The sequence below is a fragment of the Nansenia antarctica genome (genome assembly GCF_963989245.1).
Source record: "Nansenia antarctica genome assembly, chromosome: 12".
Lineage (NCBI taxonomy): Eukaryota > Metazoa > Chordata > Actinopteri > Argentiniformes > Microstomatidae > Nansenia > Nansenia antarctica.
The window spans coordinates 1,043,486-1,060,985 of NC_137682.1; the positions used below are offsets into that span (position 1 = coordinate 1,043,486).

The 17,500-nt window shown below is 46.9% G+C and overlaps 2 protein-coding genes across 2 annotated transcripts in view; one reads left to right on the forward strand and one right to left on the reverse strand.

Moving 5' to 3' along the window:
• Positions 1-10,230, forward strand: part of arhgap36 (Rho GTPase activating protein 36) — a gene marked incomplete at both ends in the record, with an annotated part of 28,625 nt that extends 18,395 nt beyond the window's left edge. The window contains 5 exons of the mRNA XM_080543109.1: positions 164-252; positions 1,289-1,488; positions 2,817-3,157; positions 9,589-9,733; positions 9,857-10,230. Of these exons, the coding sequence (XP_080399235.1) occupies positions 164-252; positions 1,289-1,488; positions 2,817-3,157; positions 9,589-9,733; positions 9,857-10,230 (1,149 nt within the window). The remainder of the gene's footprint in view (positions 1-163; positions 253-1,288; positions 1,489-2,816; positions 3,158-9,588; positions 9,734-9,856) is intronic.
• Positions 10,231-13,911: 3,681 nt separating this feature from the next.
• usp12b (ubiquitin specific peptidase 12b) overlaps positions 13,912-17,500 on the reverse strand; it is a 16,069-nt gene continuing 12,480 nt past the window's right edge. Inside the window, exon 9 of the mRNA XM_080543245.1 lies at positions 13,912-15,066. Within this exon, the coding sequence (XP_080399371.1) occupies positions 14,965-15,066 (102 nt within the window). The 3' untranslated portion in view covers positions 13,912-14,964. The remainder of the gene's footprint in view (positions 15,067-17,500) is intronic.

Consider the following 17,500-nt stretch of genomic DNA (forward strand, 5'->3'; position numbering starts at 1 on the left):
GTGTGTGTGTGTGTGTGCGTGCGTGTGTGTGTGTGTGTGTGTCTGTGTGTGTGTGTGTGTGTGTGTAACGTCCCGTGTGTGTGTGCGTGCGTGTGTGTGTGTGTGTGTGTATATATGTGTGTGTGTGTGTGTGTAACCCTCACCCTGCTCCTCCCTCTCCCAGGTCTCAGCAGAGCTCCAGCAGGAGGTGCTGATGAGTCTGATCCAGACGGACCCCGAGATCATCGACTACCTCCTGCGCAGGAAGCTCAGGTAACCATGGAAACGTTGTGTGTGTGTGTATGAGTGTCTGTGTGTGTCTGTGTGTCTGTGCGTGTGTGTGTCTGCGTGTGTGTGTCTGCGTGTGTGTCTGCGTGTGTGTCTGTGTGTGTGTGTGTCTGTGTGTGTCTGTGTGTGTGTGTGTGTGTGTGTGTCTGTGCGTGTGTGTGTCTGCGTGTGTGTCTGTGCGTGTGTGTGTCTGTGTGTGTGTGTGTGTGTGTGTGTGTGCGTCTGTGTGTCCATCGACTACCTTCTCCGCAGGAAACTCAGGTAACCATGGAAACGTTTCTCTAACGAAACCCCTTGATCGTCACATAACCTAAAACATAAAGAACTGAAAGGCTGTTTCATCAGCAGACAGACTCCTTCATTCCATTAAGAAATAATATAACACAACATATCAAAATTGAGTGAAACTTTATTCGGGGTGGTATTCAATTCAGTTCAATACAATGTTATTGATCTGGTAAGTGGTAATTAAAGACAGCATTGTCAGTACAGGCAACAATAACAATAGCATGCGTCTGCACACAGTACACAACCAGTGTTGCCAGATTGAGCGTATGCCCGCCCAAATTGGGCTACTTATGATCACACTGGGCAGCTTTTAGACTGTGGTTAGGCTGGAAATCAACAATCCCATCTGGCAACACCTGCATACAACAAACAATACATACAGCAACTATGAGCCTGATCCGTAGGCAAGTTTTTGGTCTAAGCACTTCATGAAACTCCACCTCACCACACCAGGAGGTCAGTGTGTGTGCGTGTGTGTGTGCGTGTGTGTGTGTTGTGTGTGTGTGTGTGTGTGTGTGTGTGTGTGGGTGTGTGTGTGTGTGTGTGTTGTGTGTATCCTCACCCTATTCTACATGACTCTTACCTGTCCTTCTGTTTCCCCCCCCCCCACCCCCTCCACAGCAGTTGCTGTCACTTAGATCCAACTGTCACTTAGATCCAACTGTCACTTAGATCCAACTGTCACTTTCAAATTAACCTCAAGATTCCTGTATATACCCCACCCCCTCCACAGCAGTTGCCTGACAGTCGAGACCGTAGACTCGGGGGGTCGTCGGGACACGGCGGTGTCTCTGGACTCTGCGGGGGCGTCCAGCGGGAGCCTGTCCTCCATGGAGCTCCCCTCCCCCCTCTTCCCCTCCGACGGTCCCGGGGAGGGCAGCCTCAGCGGCGAGGTGTTCTTCAACATGCTGCACCTCAACACCGGCAGGAAATGTAAGTCTTTTTAATGTTGTTAAACTTTTATTGATTTGTGTTTTGGCAGTGCATTGTGTTACCACCACCAGGTATGAAATGTGCCCAGTACATTTTCAGTCAGTGTGCCGCCTGCCTGTTCCCACAATTCCCTCACAGCGATCTAATGTGATGTCACATGCCGTAAAGCAGAGTCACTTCCGTCGTAGACTGAAGACCCATCTCTTCAGGTTACACCTTAACTGCTCCTCCTGAGACATCTTCTGCCCCTCAGCACTGTCCCTCCTGAAGACACCCGCTTTTCCCCTCTACTGTGTCCCTAAGAACTTCTATTGCCCCCCTTGTACCGTTTCTCTGTTTCTCCAGTGTCAAAAAACACAACAAAAATTGGTTTAGAAGAAGGTTTTTCCTTCTATCAGTGGCCCCGGGCCTGAGCTAGATTACTCTTCCTGCTACGACTGGTGGACTGATGATTCACTTGCTTAGTATTCAAATGTATTGATTGTAAGTCGCTTTGGAATAAGGCGTCTGCTAAATGCCAAACATGTAAATGTAAATTAAATGTAGGTCACTGAGCGCTCAGCCGGCGTGTTTCTGTCATCCTAGCAAGGCTGCGCATCACCTCAGGTGAGGTGTGCAATGGACCTATCTCTAAGCCACGCCCCGAAATCGAAATCGTCCAATCATTTCACAGCAAAAGTCACGACAGGAGGCAGAAAACTCGGACAAACAACTCGCTAATATCTGGTGGTGTGAAAAGCTTCTAGATGAAATATTCTTGTCATCTTTAAAAAAAAAAAAAAGTCTATTACTTGCTGTGGTAAATCAGAAATCAGAAATGTGCCAACTCCCGCCATTGTAAGTCATTGAATGTCATTCAGTCACGGTCGGTCAGTCAGTCACTGTCAGTGAAGCGTTGTTTGTTTGTCTGAGTTTTCAAAGGGGGCGTGGCTTAGCGATAGGTCCATACATAGCCTGTCTTTGGTACAGTAACACTGTAATAATAATAATTGTGCATTTTATGACTAAAGCATGATACTTTCTACAGTGTTTCTATAGACTGTAAACTTCAGCTTTTTAGACGTGGAACCACTTCAGATTTGACCTCTGGTGTCAGGTAGACTCTAAAGAAATGTCACTAATTTTCAGGAGTAAAATATTTCTGCAAATCATTCTAGAATTTTACTGTGCAATCTAGAACTTCCATTAACTGCAATGTACATAATGTCTGCTTGAGTGCATTATGACATCAAATGGAACATTTAGAATCTATGCAACATTCTTAGAACATGGAAGCAATTTACCATGAGAGGTAATAACGTTGATCTCCGTCCCCGTCCCCCCGTCAGGTCCCTCGGAGGCCCCGACCAAGTCCATCGGCCAGATCAGACAGTTCCACTCCCACCACAACCTGATGAGCCTGGCCCAGCCCTCCCCCTCCTCCTACTCCTCCTCCAGAACCCACCAGAACCCAGAGGACCGCGACGGCCAGGAGAGGAGGGGGGGAGGGGGTCCGCTGGGGGAGGCTCTGACCTTTGCTCTGGGTGCCGCCTCCTGCTCCGCCCTGGGGGGCGCAGCGGACAGCAGCGTATGGGTGCGCCAGCCCCCCCAGGAGGACAGCAGCAAGCCCTCCCCCACCTCCAACTTCTGGGATTTCTTCACAGGGAAGGGCTCAGGCTCAGAGACTATGGTATGACCCTGGGGGGTGTTAGTGTGGGCTCAGGGTGGTCAGAGACTATGGTATGACCCTGGGGGGTGTTAGTGTGGGCTCAGGGTCAGAGACTATGGTATGACCCTGGGGGGTGTTAGTGTGGGCTCAGGCTCAGAGACTATGGTATGACCCTGGGTGGGGTTAGTAGGGGGGCATGGGGGGGTGGGAGTGGGTTGATTGGACCATGGACAACCCCCCACAGTAGTGGCTGGAAGGGAATATAAAGTGTACATTCATACAAGCGCAACGAACACGCAAGCATCATCATCACCCACACCCACATACAGACTGTACTGTCTGTCCAACGACAGGAACGCGATACACTTTATAGGACTGCAAAAACACACAGGCACACAGACAGACAGACAAACAGAGAGATAGAGAGAGACACACACACACACACACACACACACACACACACACACACACACACACACGCACGCACGCACACAAACTGTGTTGTAAACTATTTTCTGCATGGGACTTTCATTATCAAGTATATAAGGTACTATAGGCACGATATTACTATTATTATATTATAGTTTGTTCTCCCACAGTATCTCTCTCTCTCTAACAGACAGTCAGCCAAGCCACAGTCAGTCAGGCAACACATCCGTGGAAGTAGTACGCCTGTATCCTCTACACCGTAAACTCTGAACTGTGACTGAACTGAGTATCATACAGCTGATGACTAGCCATGACAGGATACTGTAAACACACCACTGGCTATTGTAAACCATGCTCTTCTAACAGAGGAGCTGTGTTATATACATGGACCACGCTCCCGCTATGTACAGCACACTCTGGGGAGGGTTGAAGAAGTGTGGTGGTTTTAAACAGTTGGTTTGTTTCTGTGATAGTATCTTTCTCAACCAGTGGAGGATTTTTTTGCTCTGAGAGAGTTACGTACTTGAGCATTGGGTATGTATGCATTCGATGTTTTCTACTGTGGTAATGTTTCTAATGTCCTTTCTGAATAAAGCAAATACAAGGTTGTGACAGTTGGACGGTGCATGTGTGCGTGCGGGCTGCTCTCCAACTAACTCCAACTCCAACTAGACGTCACGCGTGACGTTTAGCAATTTCCAAATCAAAAATTCCCCGCACCAGAGTACCAGTGTACTAAAGCACCAGAGTACCAGTGTACTAAAGCACCAGAGTACCAGTGTACTACAGCGGTAGAATGACAGTTCAATCATTTTTTATTCTCGGATCTATTCATACAACAAGGGACACAGCAGCACTTTCCCGTTTTCCCCATATTGTCAGGGTCTTTGAGCCTCGGAAAAGCATTTCGAAGAGAGCGCCTCAGCCAACGTTGGACCCGGAAACACGTTACGACTTAACAACCGAATTACTACAGACTCTCCTGCAATACCCTTCCATGCCCACAAGAAGGAGCCGTCAACCATACGACTCAACCTCTGTCTGCTGACTCCAACTCTACAGGGTTCTTCTAATGAAGAGAAGGAAACAGAGCCTTTGAAAACAAGTCCCACATGTTCCATAGAACCAGAGAAGTAATGGTGGTTCTGTCTGGTGAATGTTCTCTCCAAACCCAGATAGAGATACTTGGACACAGAGCTAGTAGTTCTAGCAGTGGTAAAGTCTGTATTTGTCTCTCTTTTGTACAGTATATATGCAGTATATGTATGTATGTATGAGTGTATCTATCTTGTATGTTTCAGAACTCTCACATTCCCCTGAGCTGGCATTGATAACAATCTCACGAGGCGTTGCTGTACATTGTAAGGAGATCCTCCCCCAGCATAAGTTGTCTACCCTTCTAGATATATATATTATAGAGAGATAGAGATATATTTTGTCTTGCTGATACTTTTCTATACTTTTCTTGGCAATGTATCACACCTGAAATCAATTAAATGTACAATTGTTTGTTTCGTCTGTCATCTTTTAGTGAATAAAAAAAAATAAAAAAATACCTTTAGGGGGAAGATAATGGATTTCTAAACACAAAACAGACATGGTCGTGATGCCGTTGCTTTGTAGAGCGCTAACACAATCTTGTTTTCATTCAAAACGATCCAATGCTGCTGGGGGAAACGTCAGTTATATTTGTGGAACTATGCAGCGTTCCGGAACATAAGTGACTGGATAACAATGCTCCAGTGTTGAGTCATTCAAGATGCAGTAAGCCTCGGGAAGGCAAGCAAAACATTCTATTAACAAATCTGTGACTCATTCCCCTTTCCCACCACGGAGACGGTCGGTGCCTAATCTCCAACCTCGTCATTCATCGCATGGCGACAGCAAAAGAACCGGTGGCTCTCTCGGCCAGGAGAACCGGTTCCAGAGTGGCACCGACACTTGGCTGGTCTGGGTCAACTGTCCTCTCCGCTCCCGTCGTGTTCAGACTTACCTACCTGGTAGATCAGACTTACCTACCTGGTAGATCAAGGGAAGCTTGCAGATGCAGAAAGCCCAGTAGGGTCCTACCCAGAGAGAGGCTAGCTAGTGTGCTAGCTGGTTGACTTCTTTATCTCAACCAGTTCCAGCTTCGGATCCAGAAATAGGCATGAGGGGACGAAAGGGTGCCGGTAGATAGTAGCAGATAACTGAGGTACGCGAGGCAGGGCCGACAGACAGCCAGATAACTGAGGTACGCGAGGCAGGGCCGACAGACAGACAGATAGCTGAGGTACGCGAGGCAGGGCCGACAGACAGACAGATAACTGAGGTACGCGAGGCAGGGCCGACAGACAGACAGATAACTGAGGTACGCGAGGCAGGGCCGACAGACAGACAGATAACTGAGGCAGCAAGGCAGGGCCGACAGACAGACAGATAACTGAGGTACGCGAGGCAGGGCTGACTGACAGACAGATAACTGAGGTACACGAGGCAGGGCCGACAGACAGACAGATAACTGAGGCAGCAAGGCAGGGCCGACAGACAGACAGATAACTGAGGCAGCAAGGCAGGGCCGACAGACAGACAGATAACTGAGGTACAGCAAGGCAGGGCCGACAGACAGACAGATAACTGAGGTACACGAGGCAGGGCCGACTGACAGACAGATAACTGAGGTACACGAGGCAGGGCCGACAGACAGACAGATAACTGAGGCAGCAAGGCAGGGCCGACAGACAGACAGATAACTGAGGTACAGCAAGGCAGGGCCGACAGACAGACAGATAACTGAGGCAGCGAGGCAGGGCCGACAGACAGACAGATAACTGAGGTACGCGAGGCAGGGCCGACAGACAGACAGATAACTGAGGTACGCGAGGCAGGGCCGACAGACAGACAGATAACTGAGGTACGCGAGGCAGGGCCGACAGACAGACAGATAACTGAGGCAGCAAGGCAGGGCCGACAGACAGACAGATAACTGAGGTACGCGAGGCAGGGCCGACAGACAGACAGATAACTGAGGCAGCAAGGCAGGGCCGACAGACAGCCAGATAACTGAGGTACGCGAGGCAGGGCCGACAGACAGCCAGATAACTGAGGTACGCGAGGCAGGGCCGACAGACAGACAGATAACTGAGGCAGCAAGGCAGGGCCGACACCCGACAGACATCAGGAGCAGGATACTTAAAACACACTTCGGTCTCAATTTATTTGCCAAGCTTTTTTTGTCAAGGCCTACTTCAGAGCACACAAAACAATGTTTGATATAGCTTGATTTAGTACAAGCAGTCACTGCTTCATACTAACTAGGTAAATCTGCCTTTTAGTGCGCCAGATAAGCTCATATATGGAAGGTATTGTGCATGTTGTTATGACTAAAGAATGAAACTTTCTACAGTGTTTCTATAGACTGTAAACTTCATTTTTAGACGTGGAACCACTTCAGATTTGACCTCTGGTGTCAGGTAGACTCTAGAATGATCATTGAAGTGGAAAACAAATGAAAAAAGAACATAGTATACTATTTTTTTCCCCTTAGAATGATAATAATATATCATATTATACTATAGGATCATAGATCATCATAGAATGATAAAAATGATATTTAAAAAATGAAGTGAAAGAAAATGAAAAAAAGAACATAGTATATACTATACCCCTGGTGTTGAGGTTAATCAGAAAACCTGATTCACCTCTCAGTTACTCATACAGTACTATGAAAGCTGAACTTAAAGATGGCAACAAAAACTACAGTTGCAAGTCCTCTGATGTGCAAATGCAGCATTGTCCTCTGTGCTAAGAACCAAGAACCACTTATGGCATGGCTCTCTAACCGGGTCATAGATGAATCAACTGCAAACCGGCACTAGAACCAGCCCAGAACTAGAACTAGGTTCACTAGCACCAGCTCAGAACTAGAACTAGGTTCACTAGCACCAGAACTAGAACTAGGTTCACTAGCACCAGCCCAGAACCAGAACTAGAACTAGGTTCACTAGCACCAGAACTAGAACTAGGTTCACTAGCACCAGAACTAGAACTAGGTTCACTAGCACCAGAACTAGAACTAGAACTAGGTTCACTAGCACCAGCTCAGAACTAGAACTAGGTTCACTAGCACCAGCCCAGAACAAGAACTAGGTTCACTAGCACCAGAACTAGAACTAGAACTAGGTTCACTAGTACCAGCTCAGAACCAGAACTAGGTTCACTAGCACCAGAACTAGAACTAGGTTCACTAGCACCAGCCCAGAACTAGAACTAGGTTGGCGTTGGTGGAAAGGAGGTATCATACACGCATAGTAACATAAAGGAGGTAACATACACGCAATAAGGGTTAGGGTTAGGGTAACATAAGTGATAATGACCACAGCAGAGACAAGTCCATCTTAAACCAGTTGTTTTTATTTATTTATTGGAGATAGCAACCCATAGTTGTTTTGGTGATTCATCTCAGTGTTGAAGTTTGTGAGCTGTTATTTATGCACTCTAAAGGCTCATGTCCCTGAAATATAATTATTTGATTTATTGAAATTCTGTTCTAACATGCATTAAATGCTGTCATATTTATCAATTTGTTTGACCTCTGATTCTGCGACCACCAGGGACTTGATGACATTAGATCACATTCTCTAAATATTATCTCAGCTCTGTAGTCTTAGAGGTACTAAGATACGTGGCTGGCACTGAGATACCAAATGCTTATTTGGATTTGACCAACATATTTGTTCATGAGATTAATAACATTACAACCTTCAAAGGAACTTTGTAAGTTTTTGATAAAATACTTATTGGCATGTCAACCCTTTTTTTTAATTTATTTTTTACCCATATTAACATGATTTATACCTACATTGAAAAGAACTTTTGAAACATTGTGAGTTGTATACTAAGTACCTTGAATCTAATACTATGAAATGTGCAGTTTTTGACAGGAATCCTTTTCAAGACAGCAGTATCACTAAATTACCCAGCTAACTTGGAAAGAAATCCAATATTTCACATGATTTTCTGTTTTGACAAGATACTTAATCTTGAGTTGTTGAGAATCTAGTAATGAATTAAAGTAACATATCTTTGTTCACTTTTTTCAAGATATTTGGTAGTTAGCTGGCTTTCTCATTGATCCTGCTTTTCTAACAGCCCCTTGGTTTGGTTTGTCCTGAGCTGTATGTATAGAGCACAATTATTAACATGTGTAAAGTGATTTGACCCTAATAAGCACCATAACCATGTGTGAAATATTTCAGACCTTGAGAATGTTAGGATTGAATTAGGTCGCAATACTACCATCAACTAGAATGGTTTGCTGCTCTGAAGAGATTTCCAAATATCTACTTTTGCTGTGGGTACAAGAAGTTTTCATTACCAACTCTATTTGACTAGATGTAAATACAAGCTATTTTTTAAAGAGTATAACAAGGTTTTTTTTGTCATTTTTGGGGGGTTTGCGTCTCATTATTCAAAATGGTTGGATCCCAGTTGTATGTGTTGTGCTGTTGCCTTTCTTCTGGAAAGCATGAATACAGTTTTAAACCCAACATTTGTTTGACCGTTTTTAAAATTATTATTAATTGAATAAACATTTTACTACAGAGGCAATGCTTTACCACATAAACCAGTTTGATGACATAACCCCTTTATGACATCATAATCACCTACCAGTATAGCCTGTTCACAGGTTCTTTTGCAGTATTTTATTTCCATTGGTGGCTGAAGGTGCATTAGTAAATATGAACTTTCAGCACAATGTGGAAGGTAATCTTATGAAGAAGAGTAATAGGAATATAAATAGAAATAGGACACGCCACCTGCCGAAGAGGCACAGAGGCAAGAGAAAACATGAGGTCACAAGAGGTCACAAGAAGAAGCGGTTGATGATGAGGAGGAAGGACCTTGAGGATGTCGCCCGGTCCCAATCTGTGGTCACAAAGACCTTTGGCTCACAGCAAGATGTGGTTAGCATTCCAGTGGTGAGGCCAGCAAAAGAAGAAGAACATCACCATGACACTGACTGGGGGACATTTCCCCTCCAGTTAGACGCTGAGCTGGATGACATTCTCTCCACACCAGTAGAGGGTGAGGCAGAGGAGGCAGCGAGGCTCTCAAGCCTCTGTCAACAACTCTCAGAGGTTCTCATCTACCCAGACCTCTATAAGTTGCTCCACGGAGACCTACAGGGTATAGCCCTCTCTCCCTCCCAACCTGGACAACAGTCAGAGTCAAGCCAGGAGTCTATGAGCGACTTAACCCTTTCTCTCACAAACCTGTTCCTCTCACAAACACCTCAGTGTTTACCCCTAGCCCTCCACCCACTTCAGCTGACGCCAGACTTTGGCCCAGTTGATGTAGACAGTCTAGACGCACCCACAACATCCAACCATTGTGACTGGGTGTCCGAAGACTACCTCACTGATGACCTCCTCACCAATGCGTTCGGCCATGTGGACAACCACCATGCTGCTTCCCAAGAGCCCCAGAGGACTGAGCCCCAGAGGACTGAGCCCCAGAGGACTAGGCTCAGTGACTCGAGGAAGGAGATGAGGAGGGAGAGCCAGCGGCAGAGGGAGCAGATGGCCAGGGTTACGTCACTGGGTGTGGACAACAACATACTGGCTGACAGGGAGGAGCGGCATTCACTGGAGGCATACCTGGACTCGCTGGACTTGTCTGAATAATGACCTCAAACATTTTACTTTGCATGTTTAGTATGTTTCACCTATAAACATTGTGGATTCAGTTTGACATTGTTCTGTTTGTATCCTTATGTAACTTTGCTTACAGAATCAGTTATTATGGATACTTTTTATTTATTAACTACGTGTAATTGTACGAATGATAGATGAATGCTTGTGATCGCATACATGTATGGTATTTTGATTATATTTCCATGCATCTCTCAGGTATACAGTATATGCATACAGCAACTCTTCACAAGCCCACAGCCCTGTCTCTGCCTGCTGATGCTGATTCATGCGTTCCTCGGAAACTGAGCTTCCCACCAAGATTTAGCAAAGGATTTAGCATCGTTCCCTACTGAGATAACCCCTAGCAGGAAACTCAAATGTCCAGCAAAAGTATTTGTTATTTTTTTTATTACCAAGGAACACTTGAAGGCAGTAAACTCTTAACTAAACTCATTTCACTCACCCATCACATCCACCCACCTGGTGTTTATTTACATCAAAGTCTGTACTTGTACACCAGAAATATACAGACACCTTTTCATAAATATCATATTATAATGGTTAACACTATTTATTGTTCTTTTTTCAATAGTCCCAATACATGAACCTCCATTGTACATGTGGTGACCACAGTGGATGTGAGGGGTTCACACCTTACTGTGTTCACACCTTACTGGCACATTCACTCTCAAAAGTGCACTTCAACTTTAATGCAATCAATCACTTTTACACATTCTTGGCGATTTTTCTGAATTGAAGTGACGTGGACAAGTGTTGCATGTCAAGTTCAATTGACAGGTCGTGAGCTTAGAATGATAAGGTTCTATCTCCGTTTAGAATGATAAGGTTCTATCTCTGTTTAGAATGATAAGGTTCTATCTCCGTCTAGGGCAGTTCAGAGATATTGAGAGTCAAAGTTTTTACATTCCATTATGTTTTGTGAGATGGAACCTTTGTATTTTATGAATTACTAACTAAAAAATGTCAACATTTTAAAGATGACACCACACAGGCATTAATAAACACCTAATGGTTCAGATTATATAAAATAACTCAATTTTGACAAAAATTGAGATAGAACCTTATAATTCTAACGTCACGAGGCGTCAAAATTGAGGTGACCCTCCCAATGTTAGACACATGTTGAACAGGGGGGTGTTCCACCCACGTAGCTAAAGGACGATCTGGCTTAGAGACTATGGGCCGACATAAATATTCATAAATGTATTCATCTATTTACTTAGAGGGAGGGTTTATGTCCTTATAAGGGGCCTGATAACATTGCCAATAACACTACTCATTTAGCTCCGATTATTATCAAGCAAGCATTATTTAGACTCCAATAATAACATCTGTCTTATGCACATATCAAGATCCATCGTTCAACCCAATAAAACCATACCAGCCTCTTCTCAGCTGCCGACACAAGAATGGTAGACTCAATTCGTAAAATATATATTTTTTAAAGTGAACATCTAATAAAAGGTTAACATAACATTCATAATCATAATAATAATAATATTTAAATTTAAAAAATACCCTTTTTCAAAAATGTATTTTATTATTACAGGCTCCCACACTTCTTTTCTGTCTATTGTCCACCTCTCTACCACTCTGATCCAGTCAGTCTGCGGGGGTCTGAGAGGACGTCAGTCCATACAGGGAGGGACTCCGTCCTCTGTTCTCTCCTGTTCTCTCCATTCCTCCTTCCTTCTCAAATTGCATTGGTGGAGAAGATGGAAAGCTGATCTTTTAAAACACCTACGCCCTGTGATCTGTGATCTACGCTCTGTGATCTGTGATCTACTACGGTTCCTGGCCGGAGACATTCTCCTGTAACCAGTCTGAGAAGGAGGCGAGGAGGAGAGGAACAGAGGAAACACTTTACAGGAGCGGTCTGGTCACCTGACCTGGTCCTGGACAACCACAGCGTAACGGAGGCTTTAACCTTCATTCAAGTGCTCCTCGGAAACTCGGAACATTCTGACGTCAATCTCCGGAGAGCTCCCGAAATCTCACCCTTTTGGTTGATTCGGTGATAGCTCTGAGGGGGGGAAGTAACACAGTTTTCTATTTTGGGATAGCACTTGAATGCAGCACAAGTTCCAGCCTGATTGGACTCATCTGTGCCAAAGGTCAATGAGTTGACTCAGGCACACGTTGATCACTCTGGACAGTTTAGGCGCTGACGACTCAACAACCAGTCAGGCTAACATAAACACATCTCATCACACTGACTCTCATAACTCACAGCTCTAGAGGTCCATCAGTGGAATCAGGTGTGTTAGTTCTTGGTTGGAGCTAAAAGCCTGCCTCACCCTGTGTCTCTCAGGGACCAGGACCGGGTAACCACGCCAACGCTTTTCAGGGTTTGTTGTGAAGGACGAGAACCAGTAGCTAAATGACCTTTGAACTCCAGACAGACAGGCAGACAGACAGGCAGACAGGCAGGCAGACAGGCAGACAGACACACAGACAGGCAGACAGACAGGCAGGCAGACAGGTAGACAGACACACAGACAGACAGGCAGACACACAGACAGACAGACAGACAGGCAGGCAGACAGACACACAGCGGTGTCGTCCCAATAGTTTAAAGTGGTTTCCTCAGTGTCTCCTTTCCTTGTTCTGCCCCGAAGTGAAGTACACAACAGGACCTGTGAGAGATAACACCTGGAAGGTATGCTCCGTCAGAGATAGAGCTTGTTCTAGATCTATGTGCACAATGTTGCTTTCACCAATCATACGTCGTGTTTAGAAAATGTTTTGAAAAGTAAAAGGTATGCAAACTGTACTTGGCCAATGAGAATGCTTGTTTAAGCTTTGTATTCCAGAACATTCCCCCCCCCCCAGTTGTTTCTACAGAACAACACTCTGCTCTGTGTGTGTGTGTGTGTGCGCTTGTGTTCTCACTCCAAACACATCAACTCACATGACCCAGCGTAACCTCTAGCCATGTGTCTGTCTGCCAGTCGCACGGTCTCTCTCTTTCTCTCTATCACACACACACACACACACACACACACACACACACACACACACACACACACACACACACACACACACAGTGAGGAGTGCAGGGATAGCTAGATAAAGACGGAGTGTACTAGGTAGTTAGGCTACAACTGAAGTTCTATCGTTAAGGACGAACTCCCCAGACAAGCAACACAGTCTGATATATCAATGAGTCTTTCCTCACCGACATCCACCTTGTATGTTCATTCATTTGTTAGTCAATGTTAAATCTACAACCACAAGCAGCATGTATATCAGCTATACCTGAATAGTGAAAGTCTCTCTCTCTCTCTCTGTCTCTCTCTCTCTCTCTCTCTCTCTCTCTCTCTCTCTCTCTCTCATGGTGTGTACGGGGGCCGAGGAGCCCTTCACTGTATATTTCCACGGCAGACTGACTTCTCCATCCACTCAACAACACTAGAGCCAACCTAGACACATTCTAACAAAACAGAACCACTTCAGAGGTAAGAGGCTTTTAATTCACTCCCTCCGTTTCCAACCAGAGTGACGTTACCCCCCCCTGGCAGTGTAGCACATGATTACTCAACTTACCACCCAAACAACATCTATGTTGGGTTATTTGTGCGTTTCAAAAGAAGAAAACTAAAAAACAAAACAGAAAAAACAAAAAAAAACACACAAAATGGCCGTCTAAAAACCTTGGGGTTTGGGTTAGGCTGGGGGGGGGGGGGGTTGCTAGGTGACGACGCTATAGTGCAGCAGGTGGATATAGCTACAGTTTATATACTGCATTACAAACAACATACACAGACAACTTAGCGCCAGATCCCAAACGGCACCCTAGTCCCCCCTACATAGTGCTCTGGCCAAACGTAGTGCCCTATATCTGTAGGGGGAGGAGGCTGTGGTTTGAAACGTAGGCAATGACACTTAGCTTGGAACTCGGTTACAGACGAGTTCCACATAACATAAATATGGGATTGGAAGGTGTTCGTAGTGTGTGGCGGTACGGGGTTGCCGTTGTTGATGGGAGGGGGGGATCTGAAGAGTAAACGTGTGTGTGTGTGCGTCTACTGTAACAGGTGGGATAGATTAGCGTTCTGCATCAGACATGAATGTGTTACTACAACACCACTAAATGACCGGACCTCACCCCGCCCACCGAACCGGCGAGCTGAAAAATAATAACTGGCAACAATGTAAAGTCAAAGTCAACATTCAGGAAAATCGCAAACCGTGGCAGGTCCACTCTTCTTCTTCTTCTTCAACCCTTCGGGAAAACTGTGTTACTAAGCGTCTGCGGCGGCGGCGCCGGGACGAGACCGCAGAACCTCTGATGGCACCGACACCAAAACGTGTTGCGACACCGAAGACTGGCACGACACCTCGACAGGCGCTAACACTGTTAGCGGAGAGAGAGCTAGCACTACATGTTTCTCAACTGTACTCAAACTCAAAAAAAGGAGGAGGATGATGATGATGAGGAGGAGGAGGAGGAGGAGGAGGAGGAATAGGCATTTGAATGCCTGCTGCACTTCTGCGATGACTGTATTGATGAAGTTTCCTGTCCAGCTTATCGGTTTGCTCGGCCACCTGATCTGGCCCCGCCCACATCGGCACTCCAGTGCAAAGCTCTGCAGAAAAGCCGTTTTTTTTATAATTTAACGGGTTGGGGCGGAGCCTGTGGCAGCCCAAGCCCCTCCCCCCTGACAGAGTCACAGTCCCGTTCGGCCTTTCCTATTGGCTGCTTCAGTCCCTGGACTGGTAGAAGAGGATATAGCCAGACTCTGAGTTCTTAGAAATGTCCGACGTCAAGCCGTAGAACTCCTCGATCGCCTGGGCGTCGATTTTCTGTGAACAAGGAGGGAAAATTAGGAGAGTTAAGATGAAGGTCGGGTGAAGAGTGTCTTCCACTAATCTCTCTGTCCACAAGCTGGACACATTTTCTAAAAAGTAAACAAAACAAAAACAAAATGGAACTGGAGGAACCTACACAACCTCAGAGGGGAAAAGAGACAGAGAGAAGAGAGAGATAGATAGAGAGAGAGAGAGAGAGAGAGAGAGAGAGAGAGAGAAGAGAGAGAGAGAGAGAGAGAGAAGAGAGAGAGAGAGAGAGAGAGAGAGAGAGAGAAGAGAGAGAAGAGAGAGAAGAGAGGGAGAGAGACAGAGAGACAGAGAGAAGAGAGAGAGAGAGAAGAGAGAGAGAGAGAGACAGAGAGAGAGAGAGACAGAGAGAAGAGAGAGAAGAGGGAGAGAGACAGAGAGAAAGAGAGAAGAGAGAGAGACAGAGAGAGAGAGACAGAGAGAGAGAGACAGAGAGAGAGACAGAGAGAGAGAGAGACAGAGAGAGAGAGAGAGACAGAGAGAGAGACAGAGAGAGAGAGAGAGACAGAGAGAGAGACAGAGAGAGAGACAGAGAGAGAGAGAGAGAGAGAGACACAGAGAGAGAGAGAGAGACAGAGAGAGAGAGACAGAGACAGAGAGAGAGAGTGAGAGAGAGAGAGCAGTGGAAACTCCTAGGCTCAGCCAGTGGTCTCTGTCCGCACCAGATGTCAGGATGGGACTCTTTCCCATAGTAGTGGGAAAAAAAGATGAGTCAGAAATAACAAAATAACCCCCCCCCAGACACTGACCTGTGATCAGTTTGACTTTCCTCCCCCCCCCCCCCCACTTAATGTTAAAGACAAGGTTTTGGGGGAGGTTGGGCTGATCCTAGATCTGTGCCTCAGGGGTAATAACATCTACCCTGAGAGGAAAAAGCAGGGCCTCTAAACGGCTCTAACATACCATGCCTCTCCTCCACCCTCCCCTGCCCACCCTCTCCTCCACCCTCCCCTGCCCACCCTCCCCTGCCCACCCTCTCCTCCACCCTCTCCTCCACCCTCTCCTCCACCCTCCCCTGCCCACCCTCTCCTCCACCCTGCCCACCCTCTCCTCCACCCTCCCTGCCCACCCTCTCCTCCACCCTCCCCTGCCCACCCTCTCCTCCACCCTCTCCTCCACCCTCTCCTCCACCCTCCCCCTGCCCACCCTCTCCTCCACCCTGCCCACCCTCTCCTCCACCCTCCCCTGCCCACCCTCTCCTCCACCCTCTCCTCCACCCTCCCCTGCCCACCCTCTCCTCCACCCTCTCCTCCACCCTCCCCTGCCCACCCTCCCTCCACCCTCTCCTCCACCCTCCCCTGCCCACCCTCTGCTCCACCCTCCCTGCCCACCCTCTCCTCCACCCTCCCCTGCCCACCCTCTCCTCCACCCTCCCCTGCCCACCCTCTCCTCCACCCTGCCTGCCCACCCTCTCCTCCACCCTGCCCTGCCCACCCTCTCCTCCACCCTCCCCTGCCCACCCTCTCCTCCACCCTGCCCTGCCCACCCTCTCCTCCACCCTCCCCTGCTCCTCCTCCACCCTCCACCCTCTCCTCCACCCTCCCCTGCCCAGCACAGAGGCTGTGCCTGGAGCAGCACTACTGTGTGGCCGCTACCCAGAACCCCGCTGAGCTCTGGACCTCAAGTGATTCAACAGACGCAGCTGAGTACTTTAACAGAGGCGGAGGTATTTCATACAGAGCTGGCCTACACCATGCCATGTTCTCAGTGCATTCTCACGAGAAGCAGATCAGGGTTCCTACAAGTTTCAACGAGTCAAATTTATAGACCTCTTTGAATATGATTTTAGACCTATTCGCGACACCATATGATAGCTTTTTGTCATCCTCGAGGTGACGAAATTAGGGATTTCACTGCCATACAGACAAAAAAGGAAACGAATTGTCATTTTTTTGGGTTCCAGCTTGATTCATTTCTGCGTAAATAGACGTGGTCGGACTGATCTCATTTTTTTTTAGACCTAGCACCTAATTTTTAGACCGAATAACTGAAATTTGGGACCTTTTTAGGCCTTGTACATTGGATTGCTGGATTTTAGACTTTACGGCTTTTTAAGACCAGCGGGGAACCCTGGCAGACATATGAGAAGGGAGAGAGAGAGAGAGAGAAAAAGAGTGAGAGCAAAAGGAGAGATAGAAAGAGGGAGCAAAACGAGAGAGAGCCCGCCCCCCCCCCCTACACACACCACACCGCCATCCTAGTCCTTCCATGTCAGGCTGGGGTTGTAGTAGTAGCTAATCTAAAGCAGGTGTCCGTCCCGCCCCCCACCCCCCCCTAATCTCTTATACATGAAACATTCCCCATTCTCCACAGCAGCCTGAGGTATCTGTGTCGCCCGGCCAGGAGCGACGGAATTCCAGACACACACACACACACACACACACACACACACACACACACA